The sequence below is a fragment of the Stylophora pistillata genome, chromosome 14 (genome assembly GCF_964205215.1).
Source record: "Stylophora pistillata chromosome 14, jaStyPist1.2, whole genome shotgun sequence".
Taxonomy (NCBI): Eukaryota; Metazoa; Cnidaria; class Anthozoa; order Scleractinia; family Pocilloporidae; genus Stylophora; species Stylophora pistillata.
The window spans coordinates 13,260,328-13,277,474 of NC_142532.1; the positions used below are offsets into that span (position 1 = coordinate 13,260,328).

Sequence of the window (17,147 nt, forward strand, 5' to 3'; positions counted from 1 at the left end):
GCGGGTAGAGAAAGCAGAAAGCTACGTAGGCGAAAGAGCCAGTTGCTCGACATACCTGCGTAGCCCGTGCGACGAAATAACTTCACGGGATAGGCAAAGTTCACAGCAAATTATGCAAAAAATCTAGAAAGATTTAAGCCTAAATCTAGTTTAACGTTTAAAGCGACATATCAATTGACTGCAACCATCGTGTGGTATACAAGCCTCGCAACACGTTCTCTAGTGATACCTGCGAAAGTATTCAGTATAATTTCCGGTAAGATTTTCGCGGACAATCTGATCGATTTCTCTTACGTTGTGTGCCGAGACTGAAACTTTTCACCTCAAGCAAATCTCTGTCGCACGGTCCTAATAGACATGGCGAGCAACTGGGCTACTAGTATATGGCCGTGTTAAAACACACGAAAGAACTCTAAAGCACACTTCACTCTGATTGGGCAGAAAAACACAAAGATTTTCTGGCACCAATCAGATGGCAGAACGACTGCGACCGTTTGGAACTAGTCTTGTAAGACAATGTCCCCAGGGGCTCTTCATGCCCTAACTTGAAATCCACTCAGCCCCTGGGTCTCCGAGGATGCCGTCTACCGTTAAAATCGAGAGATCGTCAGTTACTCGACACCTTTCCGCGTTTATTATACAAACCTTGAATATAAACCTTGAAATATAAACCTTGAAGAATCCATCAGTACAAGGTTTATATTCAAAGGTATATATTCAAGGCATATATATTCCGAGTATTCCGGTTCCGAATTCTATATTTTCCAACCTAACGTTCAAAACCTTGTTTTGTTCTGTTTTGTGTGACATACTCTTGAATTGTCGGGTTTGTTTCATTCGGTCACGAGGCACGCGTTAGTCGCAAGCATAACCAAAGGGATTGTCGAAATAGTAGAATATTAGAACGGGGAAAGAGGTATGTCATCATATTTATTTTTGTATTCATAAACCGAAATGTGTATAATCAATTGCTTTGTGTCGTTTTGATTTACTTAAATACACGCTCCGCGTGTTCGAGTTTAGTACATTTTGATTAGCGTTTATTGTATGGTAATGGCCGATTTTAATTTATTGTATTTCAGTTTTTGCTAGCTTCTAAGTGATTAATAAACCAGTTGAGAATGATAGATGCTTGGAGGTTCCGATAATATAAGACATTTCCCCGACGCGGCGTTGTTGAATTGATTTATGTCAGCTAGCGTCCGCCCTATTACAACCCGTTATCTTGATCACCCGATTATCTCGAGCATGATCAAGATCACTAGATTTTGACCAAGCCATATATCTTCTTATAATATATATATTGCAAATAGCAATGGACAAAATGACGAAGAAGAAAGAGAACCACGCTAGTTTCCTTTTCTGATGAGACAAATTAGTCGCTGAAACTGGAGAATGTACATGTAACGTGACCGACTGACCCTAATCGCTCAATGTATTTCTTTCGATAGTAATGTTGCGTGATCGATGATCCAAGCGATGAAGATCGCATAAGCGTACGGCTAATCTCCAACAGAACACCATATACGTGGAGAAATTTTAATTCGGAACGTTAGCTTACCATTACAATAGTTTTTTTCTCGTATATCAGTTATTTCACTCGTGTGTAATGTAGGTTTTCAGTGGTCTAAGGTCATGTTTAGGACTTCCTCGAACTCTAAACTGCTCACGAAAAGAAATTTGAATCTTTTGTTTGTCTGCCGTTCGGTGTGGATGTCACTAGAATTAGAACAGCAACAGGGAACAGGGAACCAGAAACGGTAGTCTGGATCGAAAGTTCCGCGTATCAATTCAAATACGGAAAAAGGTGTTAAGAACCTCAAGCGCTTTGCCAACTCAGTCGTCTGAGCAATCTTCAAGAACAACTATAAGTAACCCAGGCCCACTGTTTGTGTCACGTGCACATGGTTAAATAGAGAGAGCATATGGGGCGAAGTTTAGGTCTTGAAATTTGCTTGAAAATGGAAATGAAAATCGATGGAACTTACCATGCGGCAATTTGTTGTTGTCCTTAATGTGTACACAAAGTTTCAGGAAAACACTCTTCTTCGCCTTTCCTTCATAGTAGAGTCTCTCTAGAAGGTGAAGAAGAGTATTTTTCCCTAAACCTCGTGTAAATGTTAAGGACAACAACAAATCTCCACATGGTAAGTTTCACTGATTTTTATTTCCATTTTCAAGCAAATTCCCAGACCTAAACTTCACCCCATATGTTCTCTCTATTTTAACCATGTGCATGTGACACAAATAGTGAGCCTGGGTCACCTGTGGAACAACAAGTGAAGATTTTATTGGAGGGGTTTTCACGTAGTAGTTGAGTTCAGAAGTTTAGTTTTACTCTGATCCAAATTGCAGGTGTGACAGAAATCTGGTCTTTTGAGAGGTGAGTGTCAGAAAGTCAGGCAAAGGCTGCATAATATTAGAAAAACAATTTAAGTTGCATAAACATTCCTTTAAGAATTAAAATTAAAATTCAATCTTCGCTTACATTTTTGACGATACAGATATTGTTTTTTTTTTTTCATCATCATATCATCATTGGATCCCCTTAGTTCAATCTCAATTATACCAAGACTCCATTTTAGCTTCAAAATACACGACTGTCTGCTCAGTTTATAAGAAGAGGGGAGATAACTCATAGGACACCTTGTGGCTCCAAACAATTTCCACTTTTTAAAACCGTTTCTGGACAGAGAACATATAATTTTAAATTGAATTGTTTCCTTGTATATATGGAACTAGTGAGATGATTCATTTAACTTTGTAAAGCAGCTTAGTCATGCCTTTTCAACACAGATTTAAAGTGAGCTCCAGGAGCAGTTCTGGCAGTCATTAAATGGTGTAGTCTCAAACAACTGAGTTGCACCTCTGTGCTTTATGTCGGGTGGCTCTGAATCGGCCTCTTTAGCTCGTAATCACTCTATTTTTTATATTTACATTGCAATTTTTTTTTTACAGTACTCGATGCATGGTGTTGTTAACTTTAATTGTCACTGAAGAAGCCCCTATAAGGAAGGGGTCAACAGAATAAAGCTTATTTTCACTTTCATCTTTGCCTTCGTGCTGCTGTGCCCTCAAGTGACACAAATCGTTAGTCCACATTAGAACAGATGCATGGCTGCCTCCTCAAAATGCTGTCACTATATTAATTTTTTGGACAATTTGACCTTTACACAGCACAAATCTTAGCTGCAGACATATGTTGAGATTTTAAGAAAATACATGACCTTTTTTTAAAAAAATATGTCTCTGCAGTTCTTCTGTCATTCTCAGTTCTAATGTACGCAAAGCACACAATGAATTTATAACTGTATACACAGAATGCTAACAATAGGTGGTGTTACTAAGTTAAACCTACCTGTCTAAGAATATAATCTACTGTTTTATCTTGATCACAATTGCATGATAGGTGGGGTAATCCACTTGGTGGGTTGCCTGGTGTTCCAGGCAGAGTAACCCATGTCAAATTTGCCATCCCAAGGTGGGGTAACCCACCTAGCTGGGGTCATGTTCATGTTACACAAACAAGCATGCCAACAACCTCACCCTGGGACCCTGGGATAGTGGTATTGTAAGTAAAGGCGAGTTATTTTTTACTACAGCTAGGTGGGTTACTGCACCTGCCTGGGGTCCCCCACCTTCATATAAACAGGCCCATATGTTTTATTCTTATATCCATAGTTTATCTCTTTTTTGCACATGTATATATTTTGTTCTTTGAGGGCCCTGACATATTATTTTTTAACTTTAATGTGTAATCCTTATTGAATAAAGACATTACCTAATTAATTATACTGTCTTACTATTCTACTGTAATGTCTCGTTTAACCATAATCAGGTGTAGATGACAGATAGGGACTAACTACAATGGTGGATCCAGACCTTGAGCTAAAAGGGGGGTGCTTTTTTGTGTGTATGGGTACACCTATCAGCTTTTTTCTCTTCTGCATTATTTTTTTATCCAAATTTAGGGGGAGCCGGGCCCCCCAGCTCCCTCCCCTAGATCCACAGTTGGACTAATCCATCCATACAGGTTTCCTGGTCTGTAGGATTGGTAACCTCTCAGCATTAGTCACAATTGCATGGTCATATAAGTGCTTCAAAGTTGGGTTGAAGTGATGCATTGATTCTGAAAACATGCTATACTCAAATTGCTAAAATTTAGTTCTGCTAATAGTTGCTGGCCTTATCTGCTCAACCAATGAGCAAACAAAGACAATTAAGACAATAATGTTGTTTGTTTCAGTGAGGTCTATACGTAAAACCCTTAATTAACATGTCCACCATGCAGTGGCTTTATATTGGTGTTGATGTTGGTGGGACAAACACTGATGCTGTGGTCCTTAGAATGAAGGAGGTGCTTTGCTCAGCTAAAGTTCCAACCACTGAGGATGTGACTTCTGGTATCTCTGAAGCCATCCAATCAGCATTGAGCCAGCTTCCAGAGGAATATCAACCCAATCCAACTCAACATGTGGCTAGGGTAAACATTGGCACCACTCATTTTGTGAATGCTGTGGTCCAGAGGAAGTTCCTCACCAAAGTGGCTGTGCTAAGGTTGTGTGGACCAGCAACTAGAGCCATCCCACCTTTGTGTGATTTCCCTGCTGATCTGAGGAATGTTGTTGGTGGAATGCACTTTTTCCTCAATGGAGGATTTCAGTATGACTGTTCATGTATAACTGATGTTGATGAGGAAGAAGTGAAGAGGATTGCTAATGAAGTACACCTAGCAGGTCTGTGGTCTACAATTCACTTGAATTACCTTGCCTTCAGTAATAATTACTACTTGATTTCTCCTTCTCTGAGCATCATTAATTTCACTGTTGGAAGAAGGATGCATGCCTGCTAAATTGTGGAGTGGATGAGCTCACATGGACATGGGGCTATACTGAAATCCTCTTTCTATTATTGTTATGTTTATTTCAACATTCAAGTGGTTTACCTGATGTATCTTATTGTGTTCTTAAGGAATAAGAAATGCTGTCATTGTTGGAGTTTTCTCTCCTGCCTCAAAAGAACAAGAAGTTAAAGTAGCTGAGATTATCAGATCTGCCCATCCAGATATGAGTCTGACACTCTCTCATGAAGTGGGCTTGATAGGCTTGCTAGAGCGGGAGAATGCAGCTGTTCTTAATGAGAGTCTAAAGCCACTTTGCAAAAAGACTGTGGCGGCATTTTGTGACGCTTTGACAACCCTTGGCTTGAAATGTCCCTTTTATCTCACGCAGAATGATGGCACCATAATAAGGTACGTTGCTTTATTGTACCATTAACTTTGACTGAGAGTCATCTTGTTATTTAGTCACTGGTGGTCTTTATTTAGTCACATGATATCTTTTGAAAGTACATGTACACAATTTCAGTGTATAGGGAGATATTCTTATAAGTATTTTGGATCCTCAGTTTTAGGTACACTCATAGATGGTTATGTAACTATTAATTGGTATTTTAATCCTGTTTTGGCTTTATGCATTACTGCAGGTTTCTTCATGATTGTGCATACAGTGGAAACTAAAATGTGAAAACATGAAGACCAGCTAATTCACTCTTACATATGTTGAACTATGATAGAAGAGGTTGTTCAGATATTGAGACAAATTGTTAATTAATATTTAGCCATCCAGGAGGCATTCAGGAGGAACATTGTATTTTTTTTTGATAATACATGTGGGGTAATCTGCATTCTTATAATTTTATTGAAAATAATGAGCATAATCTTCTAGATTTTCCTAAGACCATTAGTTTTATCAGCTGTCAGTAAGTAATAATTATAATTTTACAATCACTATGTTTAACAAATCTCCTCAAAGATTTATTTTTGTCTTTGTCCTTTCTTTGCTCAAAATGCCAACTCTTACATGTATTGATATTCATGGGGGATAACATGTATTAATATTAACCAGTGCAATTACAGTGATTCTTAAGACTCTTTTGAAGTCTCAGGGCTTTTTGTTTCAACTGCTCCAAATATCTAAAGTTTATTGGTTACATAAATTTATGTAAGTAACATGTGTGAGACAAGCTGGAAGCTTGCAAAGTTAGAAAGTTCCTCAAATTTACTGTGGATTTTATAGACTTTGTGTTGTATGAGTTATTTCCATGTATACGAGGCAGTATACATGGAAATAACTTATGTCTCTGTATTTACTTTTATAGTGCAGAGCAAGCTCTACACCTTCCTGTGTTAACATTTGCATCAGGCCCAACAAACAGCATGCGAGGAGCAGCATTCCTGTCAGGTGTGCAAGATGCGATTGTTATTGACATTGGGGGAACCACTACTGATGTAGGAGTGCTTAAAGGGGGATTTCCGAGACAAGCTTCTGCCAGAGTTAAGGTTGAGTAAAATTTCGAAGACTGTAAACATTAAATGTCATATTTACAGTATGTTGTGATTAAATTCAGGAAAAACTTGAGAGTAGTAATCATTAATTATAACAATACACCTTGGGAGTTTAGTTCAGTTATGCTTGAATTTGCCAAGGCCTGTAACCTAGCTAATATGGAAAAGTTATGTAATAAAGACTGCCATCCTTGTGACAGGTCTCTCAATAATGTAGATCAATTATTGATTTTTTTTTTTTTTTTTTTTAGATAATCTTAAGTTAAAGTTAATGATCAATTATTAAGTATTAAGATTGTGACTCGTTACGGGGAGATTAGCTAATTTAGATAGGGCCATTTTTCTGGAGATTAATTCTTAAGAAACTGAGCTCAGCCGTGCAGTTTTAAAATTGGAGCATATTTCTACTGTAACACTTTGGAACAAGTTCTCGAACATTCTAATTGGTGGTACAGTAATGTTTTTTTAATATTACAGAAAAATTGATTTTAAATTTGTAAGTTGTTTGTCTTTCTTTACTAAAAAATACCGCCTTATACTTCGGCCGTACAACTCATAAAACACGCATAAATAACGACAAAATAGTTTATTGATGAACAAATCTCACTGTCTTAATACACAACAATTCAACTAATGCACTGTATCACTGTATCTTATCTGAAAAGAAGACGTATGCTTGGAGAGATTTCACTTGGTTGCATGTCCTCGTCAAACCGGAGAAGTTTCCTTGACAGATCAATCTTTTACGAGACGTTAGGTTACGATATCGCTTCGTCTGCCCCATATGGAATTTGCTCGCCCTTCTATTTCGAGCAAAGTAGTTATGTATCTTGTAAAGAAAAAACTAGAGGTTATATTTTGGCAAACTGCTTTTCCGCCGCTCTGTGATACTGCGGCGTATTCCAAACTCGATCCATTCAATTGATTTATTCCGTGAACTAAAAGCTGATCAGTGCTCTCAAGCCATTTCATTTTATCTCCACGTAACTAAAAAGAACCAATTGTGATGAAAATTACCTTACCTTTCATTTGACCTTTAGGATGGTTGCTAACGCTGGGCCTCTTCTCTGCATCCGCGCCATCCGGCAAATAACGTAAACCTTCTTTGGACTTCAAACTTCCTTTGCGTTGATTAGGTCGCAAATTAGATCTATCTTTTCAAACTTTTATCTAATCGAAGTAAAGGCACGTTAACACTCTTAAGACTTTGAATCCTCGAAAGCGACTTTTCATGTAAACATCGACGCAGAAGCGAACATTTGTAGCAATTTGCTCTCACGCGATGACGGCTTTGAATTTACGATAGCACCGCCTCGCGCGCCAACGTCTCGATTTTACAAAATAACCAACGTTAGACTTACAGTGGATTATGAACCTAACAAATTAAAATCAAATTGGAAACAATAGGTTATTTGAACTGTGACCTGAAATGGTTGATAGTTAATACTCAACCTACTATTCGTTCAGACTTGCAGCCCCGCTAAGCGATAGGGTTGGCTGTTTTCTATGTCTGAGTAAAAATCGGTTCACTGGTTAGATTATCAGCCTTCAGCTATTACGGATATTTTAGACTAGGCTTTATTATATTTTAACTCCATGTGCATCATTTACTTGTAAATAAATCTAGATTGGAGGAGTTAACACCAACTTCCAAATGCCTGATGTGCTAAGTGTGGGACTTGGAGGAGGATCAGTCATAGAACAGACGCAGGTTTGTCGTTAACATTGTTAAAAAAGGTTCCGTAAGAAGGAGGGAGGCTCTATTGTTAAAAGTATATTTAAAAAAAAAAATACTGTCATTGTACGGTGAGCAGTTTTAAATCATAAAACGTGATAATTTAATGTTCATTATATGCATAGGTATGTGCTGATAAATGTGTAGCCTTGCCAAAGCTTTACCCACGATCACAGCAAACTCAAGATATTTTCCCACAAATAATTAAAGGAATGTTACAACATAATTTTTTATTCCCTCAGGAGGTAATCACAGTTGGCCCATCAAGCGTTGCATACAAGTTGATGACTGAAGCTTTGGTTTTTGGAGGGAAGATAATAACATCTACTGACATAGCTGTTGCTTTTGGCCTCTGTGAGATTGGAGATAAGGAAAGAACTAAGGACATTCCAGAGGTTGTTAAGGATGGAGCAATGGCGGAGATCAAGAGAAAGATTGAAGCCGCAATTGACTTGGTCAAGGTATCTTATAAATGTCATTTAAAATACATATAAATTATACAATCATTTTATATTTTTTATAACTTTGTTAGCAGCAATAAAGTTTGTAGCCTGGCTTAAAGGCTTATTACGATTTTTCCACTGAATTCCTATTTCTGCTCAGTATGACCTCTCTTCTGCATATTATTTTAAGAGAAACTGAATGCATTTCTCTCGGCCAATCAAAATGAATAATTTTGGCTGCCGATGGTGTAGTTGGCGGCTGTGTACAAATCCAAACACGAGAGCCTGCTCGCAGGCTCAGCAGACGGCGATGAGAGGTTTTACAGGTGATGGTAGACCGCTGGAGCCTCTGATGTTACTAAGTAGGCTGGTAACAGAAGTTAAATTTTATGGTTGAAAGCAAAGAAAATGCTGTCAAACTCAATTCTATTTTTCGAACGCAACCAGGTTAAATTGATTTATCCATAAGATTGAAATTATTATTGGCCGTCAAGAAAGTAATGAGGTAAGATTAGTTGGAAATCTGAATTTTCACTTCCGACAATGCTTGATCGGATGAAAGTTTAGAGCGTGCAGGACCGTAAGTACTGGGTTAGTAATGAGAGTATTAATGCCGATCCTGTATTCGTAAACAGTTCAGCGGTGAGGACCAGCCTGTTATCCTTGTTGGTGGAGGGAGCGTTCTTGTGGATTTGTCACAGACATTGAAAGGAGCATCAAAAGTATTCTGTCCTCCAAACTATCAGGTAAAAGACAGTTTTCGTTGATAAGAACAGGCATATAATTCGCTGTCTCTTCTACATCCTTTCCCTGGACTTGGGTCACGTCTTCTAAAGAGAGCCTGAATGGGTAATCATCTGGAAGGGTTCTATCATGACCGGAGGATGAATGTGAGAATGAGTCACTGAATTAATGAAAAAAAGACTCAGAAACGTCATTCACGATGAAAAAAGTATTTTGTCCTCCAAACTATCAGGTAAAAGTCAGTTTTCGTTGATAAGAACAGGCATATCATTCGCTCTCTCTTCTACATCCTTTCCCTGGACTTGGGTCACGTCTTCTAAAGTCATTCATGATGAAAAAGTCATATCTTGAATCCACAATGAAAAATGTCAACTGGGTTACTTATCATAGCTCTTTTCTCCCCACGCTGTTTGCTATCTTGTGAGCTTGAATGTGAGAATGAGTCACTGAATTAATGAAAAAAAGACTCAGAAACTTCATTCACGATGAAAAAGGCATATATGTTGAATCCACAATGAAAAATGTCAACTGGGTTACTTTTCTACCTATTTGGTAATATCAACTAAGTTGAATTTGTAAATTGGCCACCGTAAAGAGTTAAAAAGCTGACGTTTCGAGCCTTAGCCCTTCGTCACTAAACGGATGAACAAAAGACGCAGAAATGTCATTCATAATGAAAAAGTGATATCTTGAATCCACAATGAAAAATGTCGACTGAGTTACTTATCATAGCTCTTTTCTCCCCACACTGTTTGCTATCTTGTGTGTTAGGAGCGATCATTTGTGTACCATTAATGCTATAGGTTGCAAATGCCGTTGGCGCTGCCTTAAGTAAAGTCAGTGGTACATTTGATCATGTAGTCACTTTGAAAAACACAACCCGTGAAAATGCATGGGAGGAGGCCGAGCGAGGGGCGCGTAAAAGAGCAGTGGAGGCTGGAGCTGACGAACAAACCTTAGAAGTTATCGACAAAGAGGAGGTTCCGCTGGCTTATCTGCCTGGAAATGTAGTACGATTTTACCTGAAAGTGGTTGGAGATTTGGCTGAGTGCAAAGCAAACAGCATTGATGAATTATCGGAGATGGGTAATCATCACACTACATGTCTGCTACAAAAATATAGAAAACTTTCTTGTAAAGTAGAATATATATAATTATAACAAAACTTAGATACAACGAGTGCTATGATTGGTAAAAAATCTATTGCATTTGTACTTGCATACCCATAGAAACCTGAAACTTCTCGTCCTGTCAAATGGCACCACATGGGGCGAACTCCCCGATTTTAATTTTTTGATTTTTCTGCTTTTGTCGTGAGATAAAAATAAAAATAATTGCGAGTAAGTAAACAAAATTAGCCTCACAAAAAGGCATCTGCGATGACGTCGTTTCTTGGGATCACCAATCAGTATCTTTAATGGTAGCCAGAGAGCAGTTAATATATTTATTATTCTAATTACTAATTTTTTCCCTTTTCTTAGGATTAAAGATATCTAGCATCTTATCGAGTGAAAAACTTTCACCTTTCAAAGAAGTCTCTGAAGAGGCACAGCAGTCGAGCGCACAAGACGAGGACGCCATTGTGTTTAGTGATCCGTATGTAGACCCGGCAACAGGTGACTGGATTCTGAACAAATTTGATATCGAGTGTATCGCCATCGGAGCAGGTATCATGGGATGTGGTGGAGGAGGCAGTCCTTATCTTGGGAGACTGAGAGCGCTAGAACTCATTAAGAATAAGAAGGAGATTCGTGTAGTGCATCCGAACAGGTGAGTTGAGGATGATGATTACAGGAATAAGGCTGGCGTTGATGGTGAAGAAAATGTGAATGTTTACTGAATAACTTCATGGGGAATGTAAGTTTGGGAAAGGGGGAGGCGAGGGAAGAGCAGGAAAGTTAAATGTTGGCAACCATTGTTTATGTTCTGATTTGAAAGTCTTATTTCTTTTCACTTCCTTTGTTTCAGATTGGGATCAACTCCTGAATTGACGGGTAACGTAATAACTCCAGCCTTCATGGGTGCCCCTGTTATCTTGATTGAGAAGCTTTTTAGTGGACGAGAAAGTATCTCAGCTGTGGAGGCAGCTTCAGCAATTTTAAGGGCTGGTGGTGCTATTAATGAACATGACAATGGGGATGGAATCAGGGAAGCGAAAGATGTTCAAGACTGGATGTCTTCTAAAAGTGAGGTACGGGCTGGAGAAAGCTTTCTGCCATAGACTTTTCCTGGATAGTTTAGCAGTTCGCCATGCAAACTCTAATAAACGATCCTTTTACAAATTGTGCAATTGGTGTACTCTTGAAGAACAGCTTACCTGCTGCCCTGTTGGCTCAGGTGTTATAGGTGAAAACTGTCTTGTGCGAGGGTAAGATATGATCATTAGACTAGACCAACGCTTGAATTCTGAATGAATTAGTAGAATTTGCTACCTTCGGATTGACATCTGCAAATATTTTCGGGTCTTTTCGGGGAATACTAATAAACTTCACCTTTCACCTTGCACTCTTTTTAAGAGGTATTGGTATTTTATTTCACAACTTTTTACAGCAAAGTCATGTCTTCAGTTCACTTTTTTCATTTTTTATTTGCTTTCAAACAGCTTGAATCGAAAAGTAAAGTCGTCGCAGTCGTGTGTGCCGAGATAGGAGGTGCCAACTCTATCGAGCCCTTAGTGGCTGGTGCAGAACTGGGACTCCCCATTGTGGACGCAGATGGCATGGGGCGAGCTTTTCCTGAGTTGCAGATGTTTTTGCCGTTTGTTTATGGCAGCCTCCCATACCCTGCAGCTGTGGGGGATGAGAAAGGAAATGTAGTTGCGTTGACCTTTGCAGAAACGCCAAAGCACTTGGAAGGCTTTCTAAGGATTAAAACAGTAGAGATGGGGTAAATAAAGAACTTCCGTTTTGCTAATAGTAGAAATTCAGAGGCTACTGTGCTGCTTTCCTTTACTCCTTTTCTTTCATTCCGTAGTTTAACATGAGCTTCAAAAAGTCACGCGTGATTTGTGCAGCGTATTTTGTGCGGCTGGAGCATGCTAGGAAGCTAAATGTTCATTGTCTGATTTGAATTATCAGTTTCTCGTAACACAGCGGTGAAACGTCGGACATGCGCTAGGGGATCCATTTTTGGCCGGTTGCGCGCCAATTTACCGCGAAATACTTACAAAGAAGACAGGAAAAACTGCTGTCTCACAGGTAATAGAAATTTGTTAAAGGAAACTGGAAAACTGGAAGCTTTTCGAACACAAAACTCATTAAAATACGGAGATACCTTTGATTTACCAATCTGTTTTGAGCTTCAGCAAAAAAGTTTAGGATTTTGAAACACCTCGACTTGACTTTTTGGCTTAAGTGGTTGTTTGTAATTCGCTCTTGGTTCTGAGAAAGCACGCTACCAAGTCATTACAAAGTTCGCATATACGCTGGCGTTTGACTGTTGTGATCTTGTGTCTTGGGCCAAACGATAAATTGCTTTTTGTGAAACTTGTAGAGGACAGTTGATCTCTTTACAATTAGAAAGAATACCCAAAAATGTGAAATTAGCATCTTTAACACCTGCTGATGTTAAAGGCATGATAAGAGAGAGAATTAAATCTGTTGTCATTACAGGTGTGATGGGCACTACTACCTTTTACTTCCTATCTACGTCGCAACAACATTGTCTCTTTTCTTTGTAAATAAATTGTGCTTTTTATAAATGATGTTTATAATTATTCTTACTAGTGTTATTATTTTTATCATCATTTACTCCTCAGCTGTATGGTTGGCTTTACATTTGTCCTCGATTGGAAAGATGTGCAAGAAAAATGTGCTTTGCATACATTGAGTAGAACATGGCGCCTGGGGAACACTGTGCTTCGTGCAAGACACAATAAGGCGTCCCCCGTGGATAGTATTCTTCAGCACGAAAATGGGAAACTCTTAATTGTTGGCAAGGTGCGATCTTTCCCCCTGCCTTCGTTTTTGTTCTTTGTTTTTGTTTGTTTCTTTGTTATTTTTTCGAAGCGTCGTTTATTAGTAATTCGATAGTAACAGTAAGGTTGATCAAAGCGAATGGAAGGCTGGCATTTCAGGTGTCTTTCCTTTCGCCATTCCACGCTCCCCCTCCCCCACCTCCTCCTCCCTCAGCTCAAGAAAACAAGGACACAAAGCTAACTGCTTAGAATCGACAAGCATTTTCTTATAGCAGTCAAGAAGTGTAATGCCTAACAATAGGAACAGGTGCACCCTTAAATTTGATCCGTCTGGTGTTTGTTAGGCTTTCGGTCAGATTCTATGACTTTTGTACTGATAATGTTGTTTTGTCCACCGACTTGTTGGGTAAAACAACCCCTGAAAGCCTCTCAAAACCTGTGCAGTAATGATAATTTGACATTTGGGGGTTTTTTTCTTGTATATAGATAGCTGATGTTAGCCGCGTAACTGAAGGCGCCTTTAACAAAGGAAAGTTAAACATCGAGGGCTCAGGGAAATTTATCGATCAAAGCCTCAGCATAGAATTTCAGAATGAAAACTACGTGGCGTTCGTCGCCAAACCTGATGGAACTAAGAGTATTCTGGCCACAGTTCCTGATCTGATCACCTTAGTTGATGAAGATACAGGCCAGCCAATCACAACAGAGGAGGTTCGTTATGGTCTCCGTGTGGCTGTAGTCGCCATGCCCTGCTCTTCATTGTGGACCACCCCGCAGGGATTGGAAGTTGGCGGCCCCGTGGCGTTTGGTTATCAAGATGTTGTTTACAGCCCTGTGGACTCTTACGAGGAGCACGCTCCCATCCCTAGAGCCTGACTGATTTTTTTTTCCTTTCCCTTTTTAACTCGAAAATGGAACAGTGCATTGCACGAATGCAACGAGCGAAGTACATTTGTAGGCATTTAAAGTGAAGACTCGCAAAATTTTGCACAAAGTGGTTAAAAGAAAAAAATTGGTGTTGATCCCAGTCAAAAAATATTTTGAATAAGATATGGCAGTAGATAAAAGCATTTAGAATAGTATGATGGCAAATTATTCAAAAGAATACTCAAACAGTTAGTTTTCGAAGGATGTTACTATCCTAAAAAGTCTTTTAGGTAAAAAAAATAATGAAAACGTAGCTTTGATGATTGAGAATTAAATCGTCTTTTTTATGTAATGCTTCGTCGTCTGCAGAGTAGGACCCGATTTTCATCAGCAGCACATGTTTAGTTAAAACCAAGTTTAACTAAATGAAAATCAGAAACGAAGAACTAGAAAACTAGACATTTCATAAGATTCAAGAAATCACTAACTTTTCCTTTCAGGGCGTTAGATTTGAAGTCAACAAAGTTCAGTTTAAGGAGGGGGGCATTGGGGCCTCTGGGAAACCGCAAAACCGGAGAAAAAACTGACGAAATAAGGCAGTAAAACCTAAAACCGCATGCAAACCTGACAAAACCGCTACATTTTCACCTTTAAAGGGGTCAAAAAGGAAAAACCGAAAACCACATCAGAGTTTTTGTGAAAACCGAATGCAAAAACACGTAAAATCCGCAAACTGCCCTGAGCATCAAAACCGAAAAACCGAACCTTTTTGGCCCAAAAACCGAAAACCCGATCCAAAAAACAGTCAAAACCGAAAATCCCAAAGCCCCCCTCTTTAAGTAGCTTATATCAAGAGAACAAATTGAACCATGTTTATCAAAGCAGGTTTAGCACATTTCTAAGCTTTAATTGCTGTGAATGGAGTATAAGAAAAAATCTTGCGTGTGTACACCTACGCCACTAAGTAGCCATAGTTGCAAATAAAACGTTTTCACTTCTGAAAGTGAATGATTCGATACCTTAATAGCAGCATAGGCTGAATTGCTAAGGTCTACAGTGTTACTAAGGTTGAGATCGGATGTCAGCATTATCAGGCGCCTCTGGCAGCCGCTTTAGTCCATGCAACTACCTCACCTTTTCCCCCCACACATCTCACCCCAGGGGAGGATATCCATCACACAGTAATCTCGTGCGTGGGAAATTAACGTCTCCTACCCCTAACCCTGCAGGAGACGGGACCTCCATTTATTCGTCCTTATCCGAGAAGACTAGAATGTCTATCCATTTCATTGATGTTATAGAAAGGTACTTTTTTTAAAAAAAATTTGCCATAATATATTTTTACACCAACAACGCCGAATTTGTTTCTGTCGCTTGGACAAAGATATTCAGTGAGACCGCGGCTTTTTGGCTTTGAAAATCATGAAAAAAACTTGAAATAGTTTTGGGGAAATTGAATATTTTTTAAGCCTGAATTTGAAAACAGGATGGTGTGGGTCTGACCTCATCAGAATAACGGTGATTTTTTAAAAAAACCGGAAGAGGAGACAAAACAAATTCCGCGCAAGAATATTATCACAGGTGTCACTTCCTTATAGGGCAGTACTGAAACAGAAAACTTAAACTGCATATCAGAAGGCTCAATGAGGAAACTGATGATTTTAACAGGTAAACTAGGTGTGGCCTCTTGGAAGGACTTATGAACGAAGTTGAGATGTAAAGTATTCCTTCCAGATAACAAGGCTTATTAGACTATGGAACAGCATCTCGTATAAGCTGGTTTTACTTCAAGAATAGTTTTCAGTAAATGTTTATTTAAGAGTTCCAGTCTTTCGCCTCAAAAATGCCATAAGAAAGTCAAAAGCCTTGCCCCAGCCGCGTTACTGAATTGTCGCTAAGACGTGCGAAGAGATTGTGTTAGTGGTCGCCGAGTTTACTGGGCTAGAATGGTTTGATGAGTGCTTTGTAGAGAAAAAGAGCCAAAGAAACGTTCACACGGATGATAGATTTGCACAAAATCATAGCCTCTCTGTTATCTCTGGTTAATACAGGTGTTCTAAAACAAACAATTGTATAATATCAGACTGGTAACGTTCTATTATTATTTCACATAAATACTTAGCGTCCGCACAGCTTTAGATTTTAACATCACAACTTTGTTCACATGCTGATGTTAAAGGCAAACGTTTCCCTACTCTCCCAATTGTATCATTTGAAACTCGGGGCACAAGATTATCACAACAAAAAAGTTGATAACTTTCTCGACGAAAACCGAAGCAGCTTCTGTAACAAATTATAGTTTCTCTCATTAGGATCATCATGATTTGATTTGTTTTATATATATATATTTAACAATTGTTAACAGTAAGTTTGTTGACTTTGTAAAAAAGCAGCAAAAGTTCAAGAAGAAGAGCAGAGACTTTCACCCTAAACTTTCAATGAACGCGACTCCACCTCGTGCAGAAGGGATCAGCGGAATTTGCCATGTTGTGATGTGCAGATAATGTGCGTGACACCCACGCAATGTTCTAGAACCTAACGAGAACGAAAGGTGGTGAAATTATTTTATTTTATAGGAGAAAACTTGAAAAGAGGTTCTGCCCAGTTCTTTCCTAACACCGACGGTACAGAATATAGTTTTTTATAAGGACACCAATGTTTTAGTACCCGCGCACGATTTCAACTTTCTGCTCTTTTTAGATTGATCAAAACTATGACAAAATTCTCGGAGGTGATTAGCTATCACCAGCTCGTCAGAGCGAGTGGATGAATTGTGGGTTGTGTGTGTGTTTCTCTGCAGAAAATGAAGCTACGCTACTGGTGCTGGTACTTGTAATGAACTTCTCACAAAAACTGGCCTATGTTTTGGTTTCGGGATGACGTTAAACCATTAAAACAGGTAAAACACTTGCTTGATGATAAGTGTTTCATGGCAGGGATAAGGAGGCAGATAGCACAGACACGAGGCTTGATAATTCACGATATCATGCGAAAACCGAATTGGGTAACTGTTTTAATACAAATTTTCATAAATATCTGCAAAAAAGAATACTCGACATATAGTACGTCGACAAGGGGCTTGTGAACTAGCCTGAC

At 38.9% G+C, this 17,147-nt stretch overlaps 2 protein-coding genes across 2 annotated transcripts in view; one reads left to right on the forward strand and one right to left on the reverse strand.

The window, feature by feature from the left end:
• LOC148716620 (uncharacterized) overlaps positions 1 to 17,147 on the reverse strand; it is a 57,404-nt gene that overhangs the window by 14,905 nt on the left and 25,352 nt on the right. The gene's annotated exons all lie outside the window — the stretch shown is intronic.
• Positions 4,262 to 15,054, forward strand: LOC148716621 (uncharacterized). The gene is made up of 12 exons (XM_088745727.1): positions 4,262 to 4,736; positions 4,972 to 5,251; positions 6,160 to 6,340; positions 7,974 to 8,057; positions 8,324 to 8,542; positions 9,160 to 9,270; positions 10,072 to 10,354; positions 10,750 to 11,038; positions 11,237 to 11,459; positions 11,871 to 12,154; positions 13,026 to 13,206; positions 13,671 to 15,054. The coding sequence occupies exons 1-12, from the start codon at positions 4,277 to 4,279 to the stop codon at positions 14,058 to 14,060; spliced, it is 2,985 nt and encodes a 994-aa protein (XP_088601853.1). The 5' UTR covers positions 4,262 to 4,276; the 3' UTR covers positions 14,061 to 15,054.

Coding starts and splice junctions, on each gene's coding strand:
- LOC148716621 (XM_088745727.1), top strand. CDS start 4,277: ATGTCCACCATGCAGTGGCTTTATATTGGTGTTGATGTTGGTGGGACA. Junction 10,355..10,749: donor TGATGAATTATCGGAGATGG/GTAATCATCACA, acceptor CCCTTTTCTTAG/GATTAAAGATATCTAGCATC. Junction 11,460..11,870: donor GGATGTCTTCTAAAAGTGAG/GTACGGGCTGGA, acceptor GCTTTCAAACAG/CTTGAATCGAAAAGTAAAGT.